Source organism: Xyrauchen texanus, chromosome 13, assembly GCF_025860055.1.
Source record: "Xyrauchen texanus isolate HMW12.3.18 chromosome 13, RBS_HiC_50CHRs, whole genome shotgun sequence".
NCBI classification, from domain to species: Eukaryota; Metazoa; Chordata; class Actinopteri; order Cypriniformes; family Catostomidae; genus Xyrauchen; species Xyrauchen texanus.
This window is the reverse complement of record NC_068288.1, coordinates 44,913,983-44,939,841: the sequence shown is the minus strand read 5'-3', so window position 1 is coordinate 44,939,841 and position 25,859 is coordinate 44,913,983. Positions and strand designations below refer to the sequence as shown.

Below are 25,859 nucleotides of genomic sequence, written 5' to 3'. Positions count from 1 at the left end.
GGCTTAGCAAGCACCCACAACACCCTGGCATTGTCCGTTGAGGTGAGTTTTGCACAGGCAAGCTAAGCACCACTCACATTTTCGTAAAAAATGCTTAAATCGAGTAACTTAAAGAGCTGTATCCGAGTCCCATTTCTCTTGGTGATCCATTGCCCTGGACGGCAGTAATAATTGTCCATGTTCTTTGTCTCCACATGTTTTTAATTAAGATGGCTTAAGTTGTGTTGCCATTTTTCAGAGTTGGGTTGCAGCCAATGTCAACAAACATCTTCAGGACATAGCTCCTTCAAGAGATACAGCTCTGTCACAAATGTTTTATAGACTTTCCATGTATACTTATCATCATGGGACCGTTCAAAGAGTGTTTGTGTTGGTGTGTGTCTGTTTTTGCCGGCGTTTCACACCGATCAACACCTTTCAGGTACAGGAGGAAGTTCATCCACAATCAACCACAGTCAACCATCAAAGCGAGCCTGTCTCAACTTACAGTTCCATGCCGCAAAGGATATGAGTAAGTCGAGGCTGTTATAGTCAACCGTGTATGCGCTGCAAAGCAACACATCTGGTTCAACAGGTTCTTAGGGAGAAGCTCACACTTGCTCTAGTGTCAGTTCGGTTGCATGAGTCAGTCACTCAATACGCACGCTAACACCTGCGATTTCGTCTCAAGCACCGGAGGTGGATGTGTTTGCTGTGAGAACAAGTGAAGATAGGGGACAGTTTTGATAAGGAGATGCGATACAGAGGATCTGTTTACCCGTGAAGATGTATTGGCCAGAATCTTAAGGTTCATACCAAGTAGGATGTGCACTTCCATTTATTACTATTTTGCACCTATCAGAAGGATAATGAAGGCAAATGGAAGTATGAGAATGATGTAGTGACCACATCTGATATTTGAACTTCTTCAAAGCAGTTTTTCAAGCAGTGTTATTGAATGGGTTCCCATGCATTCTGGACACTTGTTGGCTGGGCTTCCTTCAGTATCCTCTCCAGCTTCGAAAACTTTTTTTGCTTTGTTAAGAAATTAGTACATAGGCACCAATTGCATTTGTTTCCAAAACTACTTTCAAATAATTAAGCATAAGCCTTCAGATCAAAATTTGTAAAGGATCATGGGAAAACATTTATCCAAGTGTCCAAACATTTGACTGGTAGTGTACATGCTAAATTTACAGATAATTATTCATAATAAAACATTACGCTACTAAGCTATGTTAAATTCAGAAAGCGCTGGGTCAATATTGTCTCACGCCTCTTTGTTTATCTCTACTTGACGGTCCTGTCACATCATTCAAAACTACAGTGAGAATGCATTGGAAGACAATACAAATCTGAATATAGTGATGCAGGAACTTCTCACATCATTATTGTTGTGCTTTCACGCCAATTTGCGAGATAAGCATCCATCGAAATAAAAGAGGTGAACTGTTTGTTTCGAACAAATGGCACACACAAATATAAGAAGAGTAATCCAGGTAAGACAGGTGTTTTTTCGGTCCTTGATCATTTGTTCCAAGGAAAGCCTTCAGTTGACATGCTGTTTTATAAACCGTATCATATTTAGCATAGTGATGACCACGATATAGAGTGAGCACTGCCATCATTTATTGTGAAAAGAAATCTTTGTACACATGAATTGGCCATGTTCGACATGCCTCATTAGTAGGGTATGCGTGTAGTGAAGTGTACAACTCATAAATGCCATAAATGGGGAGTCTTGGCTGATGCAAATAAAGAGAGTTGTGTTTTTATTTCTTTCTTCTCCTACAGCTTCAAACCAATATTACACATACTGTATCTATATAGAAAATCATTCCCATAGCCTAACCACTAAGTGATAAAAACGAACCCCTTTACAAAAGCATAACACATCTTTTTAAAAAGTTAAACCAGACACCATAGTTGCACCGATATTTACAAATCCCATTAAATTACAACATAAATTAGAAAATATTTACATTTGGAGAAAGACGATTGGAATAGCCTAACTTCTAGTCTGACTTAAATGCATGGGAAGACGATACACGCAAACAGGGTTGTACTCTCGTACAAAAATGCACATGCACGCACACCCAATCACATGATATTTTATACGACCACATTAACTTAATCATTGTAACAACACTTCTTAATTGATGTCATTTCTGAACTTTTTAGGCCAACCTCGAAGGAAACGCTAAACTAAATGACATTTCCTGGATGCTTCACTGATCTACTTGATCCAAATGGGTTACGGTTGTTTAAAATGGTAATCATACATCCATGCACACAAAACACGCACTCATGCCAACAACTCTCCCACAAACAGAATAACAATAACACTGAGTCCAATGAAGTCAAGCGTAGAACAACTTATAATGTCTCAAACATAATCACATCCCTGGTAAGTCCGATATGAGGTCAGCACCAAGGAGGAGGACACAGAGGAATGAGATTTCCTCCCCCCAAATCGGTAGCGAGTAAAAACATCATTAAAATCCACATAAACTCTTGAAATGGTGACTTTGGGAAACTCAACAACTTCCTCTTTGCGGTTCTCCTCAGAGAGCCAACTTCCTGATGCTCATCTGAAACATTGCTCATTCTGTGGCCCCACAGCAATCACTCAATAAAGAACTTCACCGTAAGCCTCACATGAAGGCTAAGTATTGAAATGTTTATGCGTCTTTTTGGAGGAGAAAGTGCTGGAAGACGTGGAAAGAGGGCATCAAGTTAAAGTTTATGCTTAACCTTGACGTTCATAAAGCAAAACGGAAACAGTATCGACAACTACGATAACAAGGAGTCAGATCTGGTTAAAAAGTTTGAAAGGTCCAATCCATTTCAACCTCGACTCATCAAGTCTCACTTTCTGTGTTTGTCCATCTTGTCTACTTTGTTGGTGCCATCGGAAGACATCTGTGAGGAATCTCCGGTAGAACTCACATACATTTTATCCACCTGCTTTAGTGCCTCGTTGAGGTAGTTCTGCAGCGAGGTCATTGCTGCACAGATGGCTGGAGAGCCGAAACCGTGGGTGATGAGACTGAAGTGAGTCAGGCAGTTTTGGATCCCTGGTTCGAGAATGGGAGCCGGTCGAGAGTTTCCCAATGGTGATCGATCCTGAGTCAGCAAGTCAGTAAACTCCTTACAGATTTGCCTGAAAGATTAAATGGCCATTAAGAGATTTAGACTATATCATTAGAGCAAAAACTCAAATTTTAAAAGCATGTTTTGTTTTATTGCAGGGAAGATTATTAATTGATTAGGTGGAGATATCCTAGAACTAGAGGACGGATTACTTTTACCACAGAGTCTGGCCATCCTAACCCTACACTATAAAAATTATAAATCTCGAGGCACCATTTGAGGTTCCTCAGCTGTCACACCAGCTGAACCCTGTGGTGGTCCATCAGATCCTTACAGTTCGCAGAGAAACTTACTTTTAGTTCCTGCAAAAACTCTAAGGACTAGGGATGGTTCCTCCTGTAACCCCATCTTAAGGGAAAGACTTCTAGGCTCTTGAGATATATATATAACATACGTTTATAAGTTTCCTGAGTGCATAAATAGGATATTTGATGGTCCTTTAAAGGGAGTCTGGTGGATCAACAAAGCGTCCTGCCACTGTGGCATCTGAGGAACCCCAATTGGTGCCTTGAGTGTCTTACTCAAGGCACCATTTGGGGTTCCTCAACTGCCACACTGTCGAAACCCTTTGAAGATCCTCCAGACACCCTTTCAGTTCTCTGAGAAACTTAATTGTAGATCTTGCAAGTACTTAAGGACTGTGAATGGTTTCTCCAGTAACTTAATCAAAGGGAAAGCCTTTGAGGCTCTAGAAATAAATAATGAAGTTCCTTGAGTTCATAAACAGGATATTTGAGGCTTCTATTGAGTGTCTAGGGGATCCCCTGAAGGTTCCAACAGTTTTGCAGCTGAGGAACTCCAAATGGTGCCTTGAGTGTCTTTTAATTTGTACAGTGAAGAGGTCACACTAGAGGAAGCTTTGACAGAGAGTTTGATGGAATGCAAGAATTTGTGAGATTTTTTTTGAGGGTTATGGAAAGAGCTTTGTCAGTTTTAATTGAAATGAGAATACAGCAAATTGGATTTTCATAAGCACAACTGGACATGCCTCTCTGACATACCTTTCATACGGTTGCATGACAGTGAATCACTTTCTCAAACTCTAGCTTTTTCCACTATGTCCTTCCGACGCACCATCTTCATTGAAATAAATGAATTTGTTGCACAAGCTCGAGTGTCTAGGCTCCCTAAATCTTCAAGCATCTGGTTTCACTTTATAGTGGAAGAACAAATGGATGGTTACTCACTTGGCAGCCAGGAGCATGGTTTTACGAGGGTTGATCTCATTGCGTTCCATGTGTGGTCGACCTAGGTACTCCGCAATTGCTTTTGCGGGAAACTCAGTCTCACAGACATACCCAAAATCTCTCGCCAGGTGTACGGCCTCACCTGCAGACAGAATCAGATGTGAATCAGATGACTCACATACCATATGACTGAGCCACCACGATGAGTCTATGTCTACTCCATTAGTTTGGAACTGACTCAAAGTAGCATCACAAAGACAATCATTTCCACTCTAAGCAAAGGTCCACTGAGATTACGAGATTCTCTCTTGCGGAGAAGGATGGTCACACTGCATGTCCTTAATGAGCCCTTGTTGCCTAAGGCATCTAACGGACGTTGAGACCCAACAGGCTCTTATTGATAGACTAGCACATTATTCACAGTCATCGTCTTTAAGGTCAGTCTCTCCTCTTGGCTAGCATGTGATAACAAGCTCTAATTCAGCTTTGAAGGTCTGTAAATAACACAGCCTTCTAGTCATGTCCCTGCTTCCAACCCATGAGCACATTAATGGCGAGAATAGTGACATTAAGAGAGAATGCTAAAATTACTATTCATTGCTTCTGGTGCTAGTTTACTCGTGATCTTTGCGGTAGCATCTCAGTGATTCAGTGCTTAACTATACTCATGGGAAAGGTAAAACCAGAGATGAAATGTCAAGAAATGTAAAGATTGCTTACATGTACACAGTATATTTATATATACAATATTGCAGAGGAGACTGAGGGTAGTTGAAAGTTGTCACAAGGGCTGTATCTCACTAGCTACAGTACGTATAAGGTTTGTAGGCAAAAGTTCAGTTGCACAAATGCTGGTTTAACCTAGTAGTGGTTTTGTGCTCCATGTTGGTTTCAAAAACCTAATTCACAATGGTCTCCTAACTCTGAATTCCTTCCCATTAAAATTCCAATGGCATCATATTTTTATAGCTGTTGGGTATCATCAAGAGTCTTGATGCCAAGTCATATTGGCTTTGTTTAGCATTATCAATAGTTCCTCTATGGAAGTTCTGCTGGAATTTAGACACTTGTTTCCAATTACATTTCCTGGCACTTCAGACAGAAACAAAAAGCTATTAAATAACAAGTTAGCTGTATGTTGGAAAAAGTGTGTTGGAAAAGTATGGTAATTGGTTTGGACTGGATTGTTACATCATCATGTTTATTTGTCAGCAGATACTGGATATGCTGATTGAAATAAGCTTATGTTGTTAGCATTTAGCATGCTAAAACTCTGGCATGTGGCTGGATTAACAGGAACAGTGATGTAACAATCGACTGACATTAAAGTGCTTACCTTCAACCAGGGCTGTTAGTAAGGTGACATTAGCAGCCTTTCTGCGACCCGCTGGCAGGTTTAGTCCAATTTTATCCAGTTTTTCCCTCAGCGATCGTCCGCCGTTCTTTGACTTTGCCCTTCATAATAAAATAAACATAATGAAGTTCATGATTCATGTTGTTATAAGCAATTTTGATGCACTTTTTCCACAGTTTCTCCATAATTTACCAGTTTCTCACAAGAAAAATGGCAGATAAAACCCTTTGCAATATCACATATTCCATCCCATGTAAGAATAACATCAAAGTGATTTTTACCACTTTAATCACATTTTACTCAATTTTAAATGGAAATCCCCATTTCATGCCTATGGATCATTCTATTGCACTTTTATGAGCAAGCAACAGCACAATAACGAGGGGGGTGGAGCTTAGCATTAGCTCAATGATTACAGGTAAAACACATTGTATTTCTTTTGTTTGTGTTATACAAAGTTGGAGCAAATATGTGAAGAGTTCTTGGATAAGTATTCGCAAGAAAACACAGGCGCATGAAGCACAATGATGTCACAGCACAAGTGTTTAAAATGCAATGAAACAAACATGCATACACACGCAGACCGAGTCCCCACTTGCTGTTTCCATCTTCGTTATATATGCATGACTAGAGCTGTGGACTCGCATTTCCCTTTAATTGTGGTGTGAGGAACTGTTGGCAGGAGGCATGAGTACATTGAGTTTGAGTATTTTTATTGTTTGATTCTCATTAGAACCTATAACAGTAGTTTTTAATACAATATCCTGATGTTTCTTTATTTAAAAAAGCATTTATTAAAGGCACCCAGGTCACATGAACATTATGTGACTGTGGCAATATTTTGCAAAACAAAATTACGTGCATTATTACACGTTTGGCTGCAGTTTCTCAGTGAAATTTCCAGTGGGGGGCGCCAAAAGCGAGTGAAATAGTGTCCGAATTAGATGAGATTTTAATGTGAATATTAGATGGAGGTTTTAATGAGTAAAACATACCTCCCTAACATAAAACTTTAAACTAAACCTATCAAATAGTGCCCTAAAATCAAATGAGAGGTGAACAAAAGAGACTTCGTTACCCTAAACCAAAACCGATAGTGTCCTAAAAGCAAGTGCAACATGAAAAGCACATTTTCTGAAGCAACCACGTCATTTTGTGTGGCTTCTATGACACTTTCGTCTCACGTGTACTTCTGAGTCCAACACTCTATACTAGATGAGGTACCGCAGAAGATAATCAAATTGGGATAAGTGTGTAAATGTAGGTGAGGCTGTAATACAAGCGTTAAAATGTGTCATTTTATAAATGATGAAAGTGTTTCGGTATCATAACTTATTACATGGCTCTTTGGTATACTCGATTCTGATTGATCAAAGGCACTATCCAGCGGTCCAGTATTGCTCTGTAACAACCGCACATCCACGTATCAGACCGCTCATCCGGGTTTGGCGAGCTGTTTCTCCTGCTTTTCGGCACACTGAGCAATCTCTACAAGTAAGCTAAGGTAATAAGTTCAACTCAAATCAATGTTTCATGTCCATTTATTTTTTTATTTGGCAGGTAGTCTTGCAATAGGCTGAATAATGATCAGTCATACAGTCATTTTCTCAAAATAAACACCAACAGAACTCTTGATTTCAGCTGTTCAGCCATTTCTTTCAATAGTATACTGTATGTCCATGTATTTATTAATTACGTCAGTAGCTTTGTAACATAAAACCTTCATGGTGATACAAGACCCCTGATATAATTTATAATAACATTCATTCTATGAGTCTAGGTTGATTAAAGGCACTACAACAAATCGAAATATATCACAGCATTTATCACAGTATTTCTGGGCATCCAAGTGTTCATATATGTATTATGATAGCTGCTCACCTGCGTAATACCCCACCAAGCAGGGAGGCGTTTAAACACTCCGGTGGAGACAAGCGTCTCTGGACTTCTGCTACCGTTACTTTGTACTTTGATGTGGAACTCAGAAGAGAGAGACGACCCGGCACAGAACAGAACACCTCTGTAGGGTTCGACACCATTCCCAGAAGAGGCTCCTTCTGGAAGGGAATTCCAAACGCATTTCCCTTCGGCAGAGACACTGTAAATGTGAGGCATAGTTGGATGGTCAACAGAAAAGCTCCAAAAAATAAACAGGACTGAGTAAAATGTAATTGCTTTCATGTTTCATTTAGGTATCAACTTTGTCCCAGATATTTCTCCTAAAATTCCTTTGGAGAAATAATAGTAGACAATGCTTTTGATGCATTGCAGCATCCTGACCAGCCAACGCAACCACTGATGTGAGTTTGGGACGAGACTACCTGTCCATTTGACCAATGGTAGGTGGGGGGAGTGTTCGTGAAACCGGTTAAAAACCATTATTTTTACACACTTACCAAAAGAGTGAAAATTATGTATCATTTTGCAAAGAGCTGAGATGGCATAAATGGGAGCCAACCATGTGACATACGTTTTGATAAAAACCAAAATGGCACACCACACTACAACGCAGTCATCCATGCTATAATCATGTCTACATAAATACTGACATAAACGTTCATTCCGCAAGGCACACTTGTGACTCATAAGAACATCTAAATTACTGACGGACTAAAAAGCACGGCAGAATCGGTCAATCAGCTGTCACATATAATTATACTTTAAGAAATGGCAAAAAAATATATCATCTGAAACAGATTTTTTTTTGTCTTGCATGTCTGTAATTGCTCGCGTAAAAGATCTTACTGCACTCTTCGACAGCGTACTTGCATGCAATGCATGTTTGCATATACTTCAGACACTCCTTACCTTGGTACATTCTTCTCATTTTTGTGCCATTTAACTACTTTGCATGCAAGCTTAACACATATTAACAAGTTTGCTTCTTTTTAAAGATCTGTTTTATAACCTGATATCTTTACGTTACCTCATTTCGGCATTACAAAGTCCTACAACACTACAACTCAAAGTTAATGTCTTATGCTTTTGGCATACACCAGTACTTTTAAGTGGTGGGTCACAACCCATCTTTGCTAGGCTTGCAGACAGCAGCGAAAAAGCAACGCTAATTGCAAATAATAAAAGGCAAATGACCATATAATCATGCATAGTTAGGATTGCAAAATAAATACACTTCCCATATCTTTTGCTGTTGACATCAACAGTGTGCGTCCTATGTTATGGTATTTTCGATGCAAATTCATCAGTCACTATGTAAAAGCAAGCCAAATTAGACATATGCCAATGTGTACAGTTAACGTGACATATCCTCATCCTCAAAAACCATGAACCGAACTATGCACGACAGAAAGAATATCACGAAATTGTTCGTTACTAAGATACTGTGTTGGGTCGCCACTTTGATGCCCAATGTAAAAGTAAAACCAGTTGAGAAGCATTAGTATATGCCATTCACTTCAGCAACTAGTGGGCTCACAAAACAAACAGACTTACAAAACTGTCTCTGGGTTTAACTTTTTCAAAAAGATTTCATGTCAAAACATATGACTGAACAAAGTACCCATGCATGTTTAAAATCCGCCACACCCCAAAAACAGTTGATTCTTGTTTCTTCATCTTTCTCTCTGTGTGTGTATTGGGGAAGAACAGCGTGATGACAACGCTCAATGCTATTTCAAAAGGCCAACGCATTAAAAAAAAAAAGCAATGCTAGGCATCGTCTCTCTGAGCAAACACACCATTTTAAAGATTGCCCAACTTCCACAACATTGGCTAGTCTTCCATTTTGGAAAGAGAATTCCTTCCTTTGGCTTTCTATTCATGTTGAAAGATTGGCATAACGCTCGTTGTATCAATGCTAGATTAGTTAAATGGACCACATGACCAAAAGGATTAGTGCTGTATGTATGAACCAGTACCACCCCAACTCAAACTAAACTAGTTTCGGGAAAAGCCAAGCCAAAGTTTCGAGCCTGACTTAGTTTTTCCACATAAACATCCTTTGACAATGAAGGTGTTTGTTTGAACTCGTTAACACATTTTAAGTATCAGGATCGAGGTCACATAAGTGATAAAAATGTGATCCATGCCTATGCATGGCATTTAAACAACCTATACTTGAGTATTTGCAAAAAGTGCATAAAATAAGTTTCAAGCAATATTCCGGGTTGAATGCAAGTTGAGTGGCATAAAATTGATCGGGACAAAAATGTATTTCGACACATCCCTCCTTTTATTAAAAGAAAAAATAAAGGTTACAGTGAGGCAGTTACAGTGGAAGTCAATGGGGCCAATTTTTGGAGAGTTTAAAGGCCGAAATATGAAGCTTATAATTTTATTAAAGCACTTACATTAATTTGTCTACTGAAACTTGTGTATTATCCCGTTTACTGGGATTAAAGTGTTGCGCCATTATGTCAGCATGGCAACAAAGTTGTAAAAATGGAAGTTACCAGTTTATCAAGAAAAAGTTATATCACACTACAATCATGTTAACAGGCATATTGTTCACATTTTGTGGCTATACTTTTAAAAAAGTGAGTATTTTAATGTTTACTGATTGGCCCCATTCAATTCCATTGTAAGTGCCTCACTGTAACATAATTGAGCTTTATTTATTTATTTGTATTTAAATGAGGGACAAGTTGAAATAACTTTTTGTGCCGATCAACATCATGTCACGATTGAGCTTAACTTGCATTGAACCCAGAATATTCCTTTAATGCAAATGTACAATTTGAATGCAAACTTTTTATTATTATTATTCACTGATTTTTATGTCATAATCTTATTTTGTCTAATCACACTTTACAGAATTATAGAGGGATAGTTGATCTGTGATATGCTACGCTACGATATGCTACGCTCCATCTTAATCTATTGTAAACAACATTTTATAATTGTATGCATCACAAAATCTTGTTGATAAAAAACTCTATATATTATGAGTTCAACTGCCCCATTAAATATACATTTTTATGATTGATCTTGACAGACGTATTTGTCTTTCTGAGATACAGAAATTATATTTTGTGGAATCACATCATATTTTAAGAAGTAAAAATTCAACCAACCTTTTTTGATGACAGTATGATCAGGAATTACAATACTGTGATCACCTTCATGCTGCAAGAAACAAATTGCAGATGCATTACCGTCCACTTATTCCCAAACACATTAATATACAATAACCATTTAAACATATATCACATGAACTCACCTGAACATCGTCCAATCCGTGGCCTAACTCGTGCAATCCAATGTGATCGCCTAGTGAATCTATGCCATGCATGTGTGGTGTCAGTAGCTCTGGTCTCCTAAAGCCGTCCCGACGCATCCCGGACGAGCCCCCTTCCAGGCCCAGAATCGGGCTGGCGAGTCCACTGCGGCCGTGGGTCCCAATTGCCTCTTGTCCTTGCCGTCCGGGCCATGACTGCTGCTGGTTAGACACTGCAGATTGGTGTATTGAGTTGATATTAAACGGGTCACCCAGGTGAGAGTACGGGTCACTGGATTGAGCGTATGTTAGTGGTTGGTAAGGGGGAGGGAAGTATGGTGGTTGGAAGTCCGAGCTGGCAGTATGCGAGAGTGACGGTGGCGGGCTGTAAAGGTGCTGGCTCACCGCGGGAATGTGTGGTAGCCTGGAGCTTCCATTACTGCTAACGTCATGTCTTTCCTGCTGAAACAGAGAGAACATCCCATTAAACGACCCAAAGTTACCCCTTACAAATCAGTACAAATTTGTTCATTGAACTACTATAATTTCACATACTTTTAAGTCACTTTGGATAAAAGTGAAGTACATATTGCCAAAAACATACATGTAAATGCATATATTTGTAGTGCTTCAAAGGGAAAGCATACATTTGGTGATCCAGGAAATCTCAAAGTAAAAAACATAATCTTCCATTTCAAGTTTCAGTTCTTGTTTAGTTATTAGCCTTGACAATTGCCATGGATACAGGCAATTTGACAGTCACAATTCACAAATTCCTGTAAATACAATTCCTGAAATAACTGGGATGTTCCATGCAAATCAAAGACAGAATTGTAGTCTTTGCATATTAAAATATATAATTAGCATATGTATGCAGCCTATTTTTTAACATGCAACATTATATACAGGCTCAAATGCCTTGCAATAAATAACACCTTGCTTTTGTACATTTTAAAAAGTGAAAAGATGCAATTATTGCCTTAACAGTTACTTACATTAGTGCAATCTAATATACTCCGGTTAATTTACATTTGAATAACATTTTTGATTTTAATCAAACTAGTTGTGATTTAGATCTTTCCACATGATGCACATTTTTAGGGTACTTGAAAACAGCTTTTACGGTGTAATTTTTTCTCTTTTTAATATACATAAAATGCAGCTATTTTGCAATAAAGCACTATTGTTTTAATAGAAACGCTCCTCTTGTGATATGGTGTGCACAGTCACTTGTGTCTGGCAAAAATGATGGCCCATTTCTGTACAGGTAAATAGAGACCATATTTCTCATATTACTCATATTCACTTTTATACTGAAAACTGATACTCGAAAACAATCAGTCATGTTGCTGTTATGGAATAATGTTGTGCCCAAGTGGTATGTGGAATTAATGCAATATAAAAAAATTGTTTTACTTTTTTTATTACACTTTTATTATAAGGCCTATCCTCGTCATAGTCATGTGTTAATAATTTTACAAGTATTGTTCTTGTAAGTAGCTACTTCAATTATTATTATTAACTAATGAAGTAACTTTTTAATACATTTTAAAATGTATTTTTCATTTATTTATTTTTTTGATTGGTTGTCACAAATAGTCTAGAGATGTCTTTCAGCACAAGTTTGAATTAAAAAATGTCATCTATTACAAAAAATTAAAAAGGAAAGAAAAGAAACGCTTAAGAGAGAGGGGGAAAACTCTTACGCAATTTCTCTTTCGTGCGTAATTAAGCCATGTATCTTTGGTTAACTCTTCCCCAGAACTCGGTTTGCATATTTCAAAATATAAATTGCGTTTCATTTGTCATTCTGATATTTTAAACAATTAAAATACACTCGCTTCTCTAATAAAATACTACAAAACTTAGTAAAACTATTGTTTTGGACATAAAAAAGTGCTTTATCTCATCGGGTTCTCCCTCTTACCTCGCAGTCATCTTCATATTTCACGTTATCTGCTAATTTCCACAACATTTTGCCTTTCACAAGCGCAAATTTGTGGATCTGTGGAGCTGTTGAGATGGTTTCTTACAGTCTAGAATTTTCTAATATATTATGTTCTCCAAAAGTATCCAGAAGAGCATTTAATCCGAGGCTTGATACGTAGACGTCAAACATCAAAACGAAGCGAACTCATGAAGCTCTCAACACAAACTGATTCGAGGGGTCCCGCTCCTAAAAGTTGCGTTTAAGTGCTGATACTCGACTCCCTCTGACGGCCAGAAGTGTTGCTCAGTCCTTCACTCGCTGACATTCTGCACAATTCTCACTATTATATTTGCGTGAGCCAGCAGTGGGCGGGGCGAAGCATTGCCCGCTGCTGATTGGTCAGTGAGGGAACGACGGACCAATAGCAGAGCTATCCGTCTGTTCAGAGGGTACAGTAATCTTGGACGAAAAGTTTCGATGCGTTCGTTGATGTAGACATAATAACAACAATAATAGTCATTATTTATGACTATTATTAGGCTATACAAAATAGAATGCGTTTTAGTTAGAATTTAAATAATGATAGATTTAATAGATAGCAAATTTAAGATGTCTATAGGTCAGTAATCAAATAAAAGCACGATTGTGACCATGTTAAATCTTTGCACAGACAGATCTCTTTGCTTTTATTGAATCACACAAAATGCTCCTTGGGAAATTGTGAAATCATGCTGGATATCAAGCAAATAAAAAATGGAGATTATATTAGCCTATATATAATACAGCATGTATTAAAAAGAAGATAAAAAAAAAAGTAGTTTTCACTGCAAAATTTTACCCAAATTGTTGTAATTAACCATTTTGTTTCATAAGACTTTCTGATTTTTTTTTTTTTTTGGGTGTCGGGAAAAATGCAAAATAGAACAATTTTAACTAAAGAAGTGTATACTTTTGGGCAACACTGTACATTTTCCCATTTGATTGATTGATTTATTTATTAATTGTGTATCTGCTTAACGAAAAATATCGAATATAGTAATAATAACAATAGGCTACATTTTTATAATGATAATCATGAAAAACAAAATAAGCTACATTTTATTAAAGACAAATCTTTTGCATGGAAAGAAAGAAAAATTAGAAAAAACAAAACATTATTGGCGATAGATAATCCACAGGTCTCACCAACACAGTCACCTGTCTGTTCATTCCTTTAATGCAGGTGAATTAAATGTAATCCCGGGGCAAAAGCGCCTGCGGTTATTTACTGTCTCAGCTCGAGCTTGACTGCGATAAATGACGCTTTTGTTGCATCCTTACAAACGGTGTGTAAGTACAGGGAGCTTAAACGCTCGTGTTCTCACTAAACCGCAGAAGCTGGTGGGATTCACCTCTAATCTTAATGAGCGCTTTCGGTGAAGCTGCTGCCAGAGATGTGTGATCCTGCATCAACAACAGCAAGAGACTTTTTGCATCGCAAGAAAGCGTTCACTGACATAATACAATGCCTAAAACAATATCGAAATAGTCGGCCTGTGCTGAAATGGTCATTTTGTTTTGTTGCTGCTGCATTGGGTCACTCACTGTGATACGAACTGCATCACTATGAATGATCAATATAAAGTAAGTCGTATTCACAGTAGCCTATATTTTATTTCATGCAGGCCTATTTTAGGTCAAATATCCTCATCTGAGAAAGAAATAATAGAAACAAATCTATATATAGGCTATATATATATAATATATATGCGCAGAGTAAAACAAATCAAATTGACCATTCATAAGTTGTTCATGAATTGTTAAAATAGACTACCTGCATTGAAATAATAGTACTGAAAAGAGCTTTATAAAACCAATGTGTACAATTTGCTATCTACTTAACACAATTTGATGGTGTTTCCAAAACTACAATATTTCGCATCGCCAATAACGAATCTTTCATTTGTTATAAACAAAACGACAACATTTCTAATTGTGACAGCTTGTTTTTTTCTTTCTCATAAGCCGCTTTTGAGAAGAATTTATGGAAAATTAATAAATTGAATGCAGCGTTAGTTATACCAATTTATATTTTCTGCCTGAACACACACACACACACACACACACACACACACAAAATAATAATAATAATAATAAATAAAATAAAAATAATATATATATATATATATATATAGGTCTAAGCTTTCAAATTTCAGTCCACTTGAGTAATTTTTTATCAAATAAATAAACTAAATATATTTTACGTCTTGTTAATTAAATTTGGTTAAAATTACACAATTAAATTAGCTGAAATTTAGTTACATTTAAAAGCGTAAATTTTAAAAATAGGCTAAAATATGTTTGCCACTAATAACACGGACGAGCAGGTAATAAACTTTGCAGTTATTCGGCTGTTGTTATATTATAATTATTAGCATTATTAATATAATTGTGATTACTATTTATATTATTTTACAATTGTGAGACTTTCTGCACAAAAAATTAAATAAATAAATAATAATTTTTGATTATTGGAGCAATACATTTCCCACAACATTTTAGGCAGAAGCAGCAATTGTGAAACTTGAAATGTTGAAACTTTCTTATTTATTATTTTTAATGCATTAATAAAAATAATTCTGAAAATAAAACAAATGTTATTTGGAAAACATTATAAACACTGAAGATTAAAACATTTGCACAGATGTGGGCCAATGCGTGTGGAACAATTGTGGATTTATGTCAAAATTAGGCCTAGTATGTTATATCTATATGATAGCAATTTTTTTTTTTTTTTTTGGTTGTTGTTCATCCATAGCAAGCTCATCTGCAGAGACCAATAAAAAAAATAATAATTGAGTTGAAAAACCTACCCGCCAATCTAGCCTCTCCAGTAACGACATCTGCATTGCTGTTCAGTCCCCACCGTGAAGCAGTGAATGCTCAGATCACAGGCGCTGCGCATCACTCATTACACCTGGACGGAGGCGGCTGACAGTGCGCATGCGCGGCCTGTTGAATCACCTGAGCGGGGGGAGCAACATTCCGATCGATGTAAGTGATTAGTCATCACATCAGCTCTGCAGAGAAACACACTATTGCACAATGACACTTTAATGAATTTAAGTCCAACATTGACAATCCGGTTCCCACACCGTTGACCAACGAAATACCACTTTTCAGTCATTCGTTATTATGAAGAACATAATTCTGCGTGCACTAACACATATATTATAAAACCACAAGCTAAACCAATACGGATAATCACTATAAAAAGAAATGCATCAGATTCAGATCTGGAAAACAGCATTTTAAAATCCCCTGATTGAAATACAACAATAAATACAAATAAAAAAACATAATAATAAAAAAGTCCATCAGGCAAACTTAAATTGTGCAACATTTTTAGGAAGCAAAATAATGCATATATACATTTAATAGTTCCCTAAAACAATTTGAGTTCCTTAAAACAATGTGTAATGCATGATCTTTGAAGTTGCACTTTCCAAGTAAATATTTATAATATTTTAAATAATTGCTGTAACACACACAGGAATTAAGAAACATAGAGGACAACTCAGAGTCTGGGTTTTAAAATGTAAATGGTCTGTTGTACATCAAATATAATATTGAGGTTAACGCAAAAGTAAAGATGAAATGATGTGTTAATGGTGCAGAGCTTAACTGTAGACCTCTACTGCCACCATCTGGTGACATGTTTAAATGAAGCAACACATTCCGAAATTGTGCATAATGACTTCCAAACATGTATTATTGCTCCTAAATAACACCTGTGATGCATTTTTGCTTTAACCGCCTTAAACTGAATTAAACCAGCAACACAACATAAACGAGATATTGCTGCAAAACACTTGTACTACTGATAAACAAATACAGAGTCAGAATATCCAAAAATGATTTATTACAAAAACAAATGAACACTTAACAGGTTTGCATAAACTGTTCAGGCCTATGAAGAGTTTAGCATGCAAGGAAAGCTCTATCGATAAGATGTCCATAACTGGAATATAACCACACGGTCAACAGGTGATTTTAGGGTCAAATCAAATTAAAACAGGAGGCAATGTATCGATCCACCAGACAGTGGGGTGTAATTCGCTGCTTATCCAAAGCCTGACCACTAGAGAGTGCACTCAAAAGTGGTAGGGCGTGTGAGTGACCCAGTTGGAGATCTGGTCTTTGGTGCGTTTGGCAGAGCTGTGAGAGGTGCAGAGCGATTTGTAGGTCTCAGATTTGTCCTGCATGTCTTGGACCGATCGCTTGCTGCCGGTCAAGGGTCCCGCGAGGGTCTTCGAGCTCTCACCGGAGGGTGACGGACCGGGTGCTGAGCAGAACATAAAGAACAGGGCACATTTTGGATGATTAAAAAGGAATATTCTGAATTGTATTACTGAACATATAGGTGTTTCTATACTGACCTGCTGAGGTTACACTCTTGTGGTTGTCAATATATTTCCCTATTTTTGTAATAAGTTGGGGAAGTTTCTTTGTATTTTGGTTTATATGGGAATTTAATTAGTCTTTTGCTTGTTATTTTGCTCATACTCATCTCTGAAGTTTGTGCTCCCTTTCTTTTCAAATTCAATAAATGAAAACAAATGATTTACACTGTCTGCTACGTCAGGGTCACATTTATGCTGCAACTTTATATATATATTTTTTTTTTTTATTGAAGCAAAAAAGTTATCCAACATCAACATCACCCATGTGAAAAATTAACTACCCCTTTAAACTTCATAGCTGGTTGTGCCACCTTTAGCAGCAACAACTGCAACCAAACGCTTCTGATAACTGGAGATAAGTCTTTCACAACACTGTGGGGGAATTTTGGCCCATTCTTCTTTGCAGAACTGCTTTACTCATGAATGTTACTCATCCAATCAGAATTTAGAGTGGGGACTGTCAGTTTTAAAATACTAGTTTTAGGGGCCTTTGTAGCTTAATGATTAAAGACGCTGACTATCACCCCTAGAGTAGCAAGTTCAAATCCAGGCCGTGCTGAGATTAGGTCTCCTAAGCAACCAAACTGGCCTGGTTGCTAGGGAGGGTAGAGTCACATGGGGTAACCTCCTCGTGGTCGCTATAACGTGGTTCTCGCTCTCGGTGGGGCTCGTGGTGAGTTGTGCATGGATGCTGCGGAGAATAGCGTGAAGCCTCCACACGCGCTATGTTTCCATGGTAACGCACTCAACAAGTGTGATAAGATGCGGAGGCAACTGAGATTCGTCCTCCGCCACCCGGATTGAAGCGAGTCACCAACATGAGGACATAGAGCGCATTGGGAATTCCAAATACGGGAGAAAATCCGCAAAAAATATTTCAGACAATTTTTTTTTATTTACACATATTATCAGCCTGATGTCATGAAAACACATTTTCTGAAGCAACCACATCATTTCATCTCGATTCTATGAAGCTCTTGTCTCACATGTTAGCTTGCGTGCTTGACTGGTTTTCAAGCCTCTATGAGGTGAGCTACAGCGGAAGCGGAAGCTAATCACATCAGAATAAGTGTGTAAATGCAGGTGAATCTGTAATACAAGCATTCGTGTTTCAAGATCATAATATAGCAGTGGGGGAGTAACAGTATGAAAATAAATGTTTACGAACTGATAATCTGCAGTTTTATTAGTTATTTGTGTGAAAGTGAATAAAACGCACAGTTGTTGTAGCGCCTCTAGTGTTCATTTCACCAGGAATTTTTAATGAAATTGTGTTATACAATTGAAATGAAACATTATGTAAATCTTAAAATGATTTTTGATTGCATAATGGGAAGCTGTGTTTGCATTGATGCCACACTTTTCATGAATTTTGTATTAATTATCTTATCTTTGCAACCATCAGGATACAAATAAAAAGAAATTTTTTTTTACTTGTCATTGTAAGTATTTAATTCACTGCATCAACTACAAAAATAGACATTGCCACATTATTATTTTAAGTAATATTAAAGTAAATTAATATTGTGACATATACCATTACCATAAAATGATTTATACCATGACATACAATTTTGGTACCTGCCATCATTAACAAATGTCAACCATTTACTCAATGGTTCAATTTAAACGTCAAGTTTAAAGTTCACAAGAACCCCTCTCGCGCCCCTGCATGCTGGATTACCTGATTGACTGTCGTTTAAACTGTTGCTCTCTCCATTCGGCGATGTAGATTTAGTCCCAGAGATGTTTTTCATCTCACAGTTTCCTTCATTTAAAAGACGGAGGGAAAACAAACACATTTACTAAATGGCATGCTGTAGCCAATAATGTAAACACTGTCACAAGTTTATGATGTAATCGTTCAGGTAAACTCGTAATAATAAAGATACAAATATATAGTAAAGTAGGAATGTAGTACAAAAAAAAAAAGCAGAACAATTAAGGAGCAGTGAGTGTTTTTCTCCGTCTTTTTTTCCGTATAAAAAAACATAGTTGTTACATAAATATTAACAACATAATAGAAAGTGGCAGGTCTATTAAGCTGCATTTACACACTGGAAGTCAACATGCACAGAGGCAATATTTTGACTTGTATATGATTTACGGTTCCACTTGTTTACTTTTATTACTACAAAGTAAGTGTTTATATTATTACCTCACTTAAATGGGCATTTTGACCATGAAGCACATTTGACTGAGTGCCGTTCAGACAGCACATGCAAAAATAAACACGTGAGCGTTTTTAAAAAGCCACCTGTCAGTCAAATGTGTCGGTACTTGGTACTGCTGAAAGTATGGTATCGTTACATCTTTTTAATTCAGCATTGACTTTGGCACTTTTGACATCACTAGTACCTGTTGAATCCTGCGGCTTGGAGGTGACCTTTGAATCTTTGCCCTTCTTTGATTTCTGCCGGGAGAAATGTTGTACATTTGTGATAACAATGCTTATAAATAAAGTACGTTTAAAAACGGTTCAGACTGAAACATGCTCTTCACCAACATAAAACAGAAATGAACGTTTTCATTTAGTCTAAACATTAAAGGGATAGTTCACTGAAAAATTAATAATATCTCAGCTCTGTAGGTCCATACAATGCAAGTGAATGGTGCCAGAACTTTGAAGCTCCAAAAAGCACATAAAGTCAGCATAAAAGTAATACATACGACTCCAGTGGTTAAATCAATGTCTTCTGAAGAGATATGATAAGTGTGGGTGAGAAACAGATCAATATTTACGTGCTTATTTACAATAAATCTCCACTTTCACATTCTTCTTTTGTTTTTTGGCGATTCCCTTCATGCATATCCCCACCTACTGGTCAAAGGGTGAGATTTATAATAAAAAAGGACTTAAATATCTTTCACACCTATCACATCTCTTCTAAAGACATGGATTTAACCACTGGAGTTGTATGGATCACTATTATGCTGCCTTCATGTGCTTTTTGGAGCTTCAAAGTTTTGGTCACGATTCACTTGCATTGTATGGACCTACAGAACAGAAATATTCTTCTATAAATCTTCATTTGTATACACATCTAGGATGGCATGAGGGTGAGTAAATGATGAGAGAGGTTTCATTTTTGGGTGAAAAATTCAACACGATCACACACGTGAATTCGGCATGATGTTTCCGATAGTTTCGGTACCCTAGGATCAGAAACTGTATGCAATTTGCGCAATTGGTAGTGCGTTGCATCAGCTGCGTGGAAGCCAAGCAGTAACCACGTTAGAATAATCAATGACGAGCATGATTCGGAGGTTTCACTTTTCCATCTAACATTACTTTTTTACTCCACTAATGGTTAAGGTAAGGTTTGGGTTTGGATATATAATCTATAAATATATGCTTTTCTCTTCATTGTATTACGTCCTGTAAAGCTGAAAACCACTTGCTTCACTACTAGCTTTGGCGACCTCTCCTGGACATAAATGGAGCTCACATGTGCCCATGTGCACAACACTTACCGCTTTGGCCACTGGGGGCAGTGTTTTGAAATTTCGGTCAACATATACTGATTTTGCCGAAAGAAAAGTCTGTCTACTCTTTCCGATTTCGCTGTGTGATCAAGCTGGAAATATTCGTTGAATTTCCCGCCTTCTCGGAAAATGATACAAATAATTTGATTTGCTTTCGCTTGTGGTTTTTGTTCATTCGTGCTTTCAATCACATCTATTCTATATCATCAGGACGTCACCTTTGCTGTTTTTGCCTTCAATCGGCGCTCCTCCATGGCTTTCTGCAGCCTCTCCACCTCCTCCTTAGATCCATTCAACATCACAGTGTCATCATCCTTGAAAGGATCACCACACTGTAAAAACAAAAACACAAGAACAACAAGAACTTGAGCCGGATGAGAACATCAAGCATTCTGAGTACCGTAATTTCCGGACTATAAGCCGCAACTTTTTTCCCACGCTTTGAACCTCGCGGCTTATACAATGACACGGCTAATATATGGATTTTTCCCGCTTTCAAATGTTATATATATATATATATATAAAAAAAACATTCTGTGACGTGCTCAGTTTTTTGGCGGCGTGAAGCTTTCATTAGACCAATTAAATTGCCGAACGGGTTAAGGTCAAAACAACTTTTTTTGTTTACTGTTTAGATTAAATCGAGCGCGCTCAAACTTCCCATCATTCTGATTACGGTAGTAGCCTAATTTTGTCACCCTCACCATGGCAAAGACATGGAGAAACGCATATGATGCTGCTTTCAAGTTGAAGGCGATTGATCTGGCTGCTGCACGGGAGCTTGGACTTAATGAGTCGATGATAAGACGCTGGAAACAGCAGCGTGATGAATTGACTCAGTGCAAAAAAACTAAATCTGAGGCTATTCAACTCCGACACCGAAGGAGATGACTTCAGTGGTTTCAGTGCACAGGACGAGGAAGATAGTGACCAATGACTTTCTTGGTAGGCTACTGTTTACTGCAAATGTTTTATTACAAGCCGTGTGTGGCAGCGGGGGCGTGGTCAAGCGCCCGTCCGGGAGAGAAAAGCTGTAAGGGCGCTTACACCTGCACTAAATTATGTCTAACACCGGTGTCTAATTTCAAGTGCCCTGCTTCACGTGTCCTTCTTGGGAAAACTGTCACATGAGCACCAGTGTGACAGTTTTCAGCAGGGCACTTGACGTTCCAGGTAAGGCTTTTAATGGCCACAGCAATGTTTACAATCAGTTTTATAAAGTTTCTCAATTCTTCTATGCGCCAACACTAGACTGACGTGTGTCACTCTCTCAGCTCTGTGGCTGCTGCCTTTTTATGCCGCTCCCCCATGCTTACTGAAATTAGACACCGGTGTTAGACATAATTTAGCTCAGGTGTAAGCGCCCTTACCGCTTTTCTCTCCCGGACGGGCGCTTGACCACGCCCCCGCTGCCACGCCGTGTTTCGTTAAAGCCTGAGTAAAGTTCATTTGTTTCAATGTACCGGTAGGCACCTGCGGCTTATAGACAGGTGCGACTTATTTATGTTCAAAATAATATTTTATTTAAAAATCAGTGGGTGCGGCTTAGCCTATATTCGGGTGCGCTCAATAGTCCGGAAATTACGGGTAGGCAAATTATATGCAGTGATGGTGGGTAACATTTTACCAGTACCTTTTTGAAATAAGCAATGTTAATTACATTTCTATATATGTATAAAAAAAAAATTAAATTGAGAAATACAGTTTTAAACATCTCCCTTCTTCATAACATCCTCAAGTAGGCCTACGCAGTGTGCATGCATTTACATTTACATTACATGTATGCATTTGGCAGACGCCTTTATCCAAAGCGACTTACAGTGCACTTATTACAGGGACAATCCCCCCGGAGCAACCTGGAGTTAAGGGCCTTGCTCAAGGGCCCAACAGTGGCATCTTGGTGGTGCTGGGGCTTGAACCCCCGACCTTCTGGTCAGTAACCCTGAGCCTCAACCACTGAGCCACCACTGCCCTAGTTTTGCATGCGCAAAACTAGATTGATTTTGTTATATTCAATAATTGGGATGGGCAACAGGACGATGTAATCGGATAGCGATGATATCTTACAAAGATGCCGAGTGCGAACAGGCAATGAACGACAATAATGGGACATGGCATAACCATGGCTCTGGGAAGTCAGCAAATATATTATATAAACAGTGGCCATTGTGAAACTGGCACCCACCACATGCAAAATGCGACGAGGCTGAATCCAGTTCTCAAGCTCCTCATCCAAATGTATTTCACGCACGGGTAATCTTGCTAATCTCACCGCAACGGGCAGGCGACCTGTAAGATGTCACGGAGTGAACAAGAAATGCTGTTAGACACAAAGACACCCTTTATTATATTTTTAAGAACAGAATAAAAGAAAAGCCGCCAATGCTCGTGTCTGATTCACTGTTTGTTCAGAGAGTGGAACAGGCGAATGTAAAGAGTCGTCATAATGTTTTGCAAGAACAATGTCATCTATGAGAATGCTGCATTCTCTGATCATCTCAGGAGGTGTTGTGAGTTTATTTCGCTTTATTTCTATGGACCAGTTTGTGGTTAACATACATTGTGAACGCTGAAAGTACAGTATGTATTTGACGGTTTACAATGTTGCTCTTTACTAAGCCAGTGAAACACTGTCATCTCCGTGTTTTTAGGTTTGTATAATAACTTGTAACAGTTACAAATGTTTAAAACTGCACGAATATATTAGACAGACAGCGCTTGCTTTCACAATGTGCGTGAACTGCTCTGAAAGCACTGAAAACGGTGTATCATGAGCCCCGCGCGCACACTCATTCACTCGGAGGCGGTTTAATGATCACATTTGATCATATCACCATTCTGATGAACTTTTCAGCCATGAAGGATCGTCAACTTGGTCTAACGGCACATTCTTTAGGAAACTTAGTGGGCATAAAAAGTGCACACAAATGCTTAATTTTATACTGCCAGTGAAATCGTCACAACTATATTGTTAATATTTCCTCAAGCCCTAATAGAAAATGACGTTTTATCAAAATTGTACACTTTCTACTATGATGTATCCACTGGTTGCATGCAACAACCAACATACGATGTGGTCAGTGCGAGCTATTGATGTGAAACAGTCTAACGACTTTAGTAACTGATTCGGTCAGAGTGGTTCTTTGTCATTACTTTCAACATGTCGACTCTAAATGAACGGACAATTGTTTTTGTGTTTTTAAGGCTTGAGAGACTTCAAACAGCGTAATCACTGACTAGGTGATCAAGCGCGAGGAAGTGTAATCGAACCATAATTCATGAATGCGCCAATGAGACCGCAGATGGACCGAAAGGAGTTACAGTTTGGTTGGTTCAGGGTATGACATTAACTTTTTTGCCCACCCACTACAATTTTACTAACCACTATTATACACACACACACACACACACACGGCCAAAAGTTTGAAACAATTCCTTTAAGAAACCAGAATCGTGGAATTGGATTCAGAACCAAGAAATCCCAGATATCACCAGAAAAATAAAAAAATAATGAAAAAATTGTTGCACCAATGAGTCCAAGTAAACAGACCCAGATACAAAAGTATGCACTACAACAAAAGCTGTGTTCACACTGCCAGTTACTTTGTCGCTGCATGTTGTCAGTGGCGGGCGGTTAGGTCGCTAGTGGAGTCCAAACTTCTTTACAATTAATATTATTATTAAAATATTAGGATCACGTGAGCTCTACCATCTTCTCTCATATTGGCTGTCGCTCCCGAAAGTCGCTCTTCATTTGCATCAAGTTAAACATTCTCAACTTTGTCGCGTAGCTGGACACGCCCACATCCAGTCGCCAACGGTCGCCATCGCTCGTGTTGCCGGAAGTCGCTGTGCTCTCATTAAAATATTGTGTAAAAACATTGGTGTTTTTTTGTTATTTTTTTTTTTAATTGCCCTGTTTGAGCATCCTGAGCACCTGGCACAGCAACAAGGACTCAACCAATGTATATATATTATTTATCCAGTTATGCCTTGCCTAGTACTAATGAAATGAAAACAAGTATGAAGGATAAAAATAGGCCATGATGGAAACAGTTTAACTCAGTCCGTCAGAGTGACCGATAAAGATTTTCTTCTAGAGCAATCTCTGTGTCCGACCCGTGGAAGGGGGTTGTGTTTGTGAAACATGGTTTAACTTTGAGTCCCCATTAGGGCTGAAACGATTAGTCGACGTTATCAACAACGTCGACAAAAAATGTATTTGTCGATTAGTCGTTTAATCTCATTTAACGCAACACGAGATCACATTAAACTCTAATGATGACACGAGAGAGGAGCACATCAGCTCGCGCCTGACTGAAGAGAGGAAGAAAACACATGTCCAGATGCACTCCAAACTTTCCAAACAGCTTCAGGTGATGTAGATCACAAAATATAATGGAATTATAATGGAAAATAATAAGGAAATACAGAAGCGCTGTCATCGTGAAATAGAGCAGAGTCGGATCTGGCATTTCACTTAAGCAAAACCTGCATGTCAGAGCATCTAATAAGCAAATAAACTGCTGTTATATATTTAATGCAACCTTTATTAAAGTTCAAATAATAAGGAAGTGCATCATAAAGAAACAACGAAAATGGCATTTCTCTGTGCGGTCAGCACCACGTCTATGAGTCGCGTGAAGGGGAAGAGATTGAAACTGCACCCGACTGAGGCACCCTCTGGAGCAGGATGCCAGTCCCTCATGCGTGTTGCTGTAGCTAGATTAATAATAATAAATAATCGTTAGTTGCTGCCCTAGTCCCCATTCACATTTCTTGCATTCATAAACAATTTCCACCCCCCCCCAATTTATTTTTTTTTACTAATTTAAAAATGTCAAGAGGTGTAACCATTAAGTAAAAGGTACTTTTCTTTGCACCTTGAATAAAAGTGTGTGAACACAACTTAATCATTCATTTAAAAAAAAATATATATATATATATATATATATATATATATATATATATATTCGAGTTACTGAATATCAAGAATGTTTCCTATGGTTATTCCATATGACCAGAACAAAATGTGTGTTTTTTTTTAAATGTCAAATATCTGGGGGGCCTGGGTAGCTCCGAGAGTAAAGAAGCTCACTAGCACCCCTGAAGTCGCGAGTTGGAATCCAGGACTTGCTGAGTGACTCCAGTC

At 38.1% G+C, this 25,859-nt stretch overlaps 1 protein-coding gene and 1 pseudogene across 4 annotated transcripts; both read right to left on the bottom strand.

Annotated features, from left to right (window-relative positions):
• Window positions 1-1,586: 1,586 nt before the first annotated feature.
• On the bottom strand, window positions 1,587-15,776 carry LOC127653917 (transcription factor AP-2 gamma-like). Of its 4 annotated transcripts, none has more exons than XM_052140775.1 (7): window positions 15,632-15,776; window positions 10,853-11,311; window positions 10,707-10,758; window positions 7,555-7,771; window positions 5,656-5,774; window positions 4,320-4,461; window positions 1,587-3,142 (listed from the first exon to the last, which is right to left on the bottom strand). In XM_052140775.1, exons 1-7 carry the CDS (start codon window positions 15,665-15,667, stop codon window positions 2,848-2,850), a joined length of 1,320 nt encoding a protein of 439 aa, XP_051996735.1. In that variant the 5' UTR covers window positions 15,668-15,776; the 3' UTR covers window positions 1,587-2,847. The 4 variants fall into 4 exon arrangements, with proteins under 4 accessions (XP_051996735.1, XP_051996736.1, XP_051996733.1 ...); XM_052140776.1 differs by having other exon boundaries at window positions 10,853-11,308; window positions 15,632-15,768; XM_052140773.1 differs by lacking the exon at window positions 15,632-15,776 and adding an exon at window positions 12,777-13,086.
• Window positions 15,777-16,912: 1,136 nt separating this feature from the next.
• The window catches only part of LOC127653919 (replication termination factor 2-like), a 28,972-nt pseudogene continuing 20,025 nt past the window's right edge, over window positions 16,913-25,859 (bottom strand).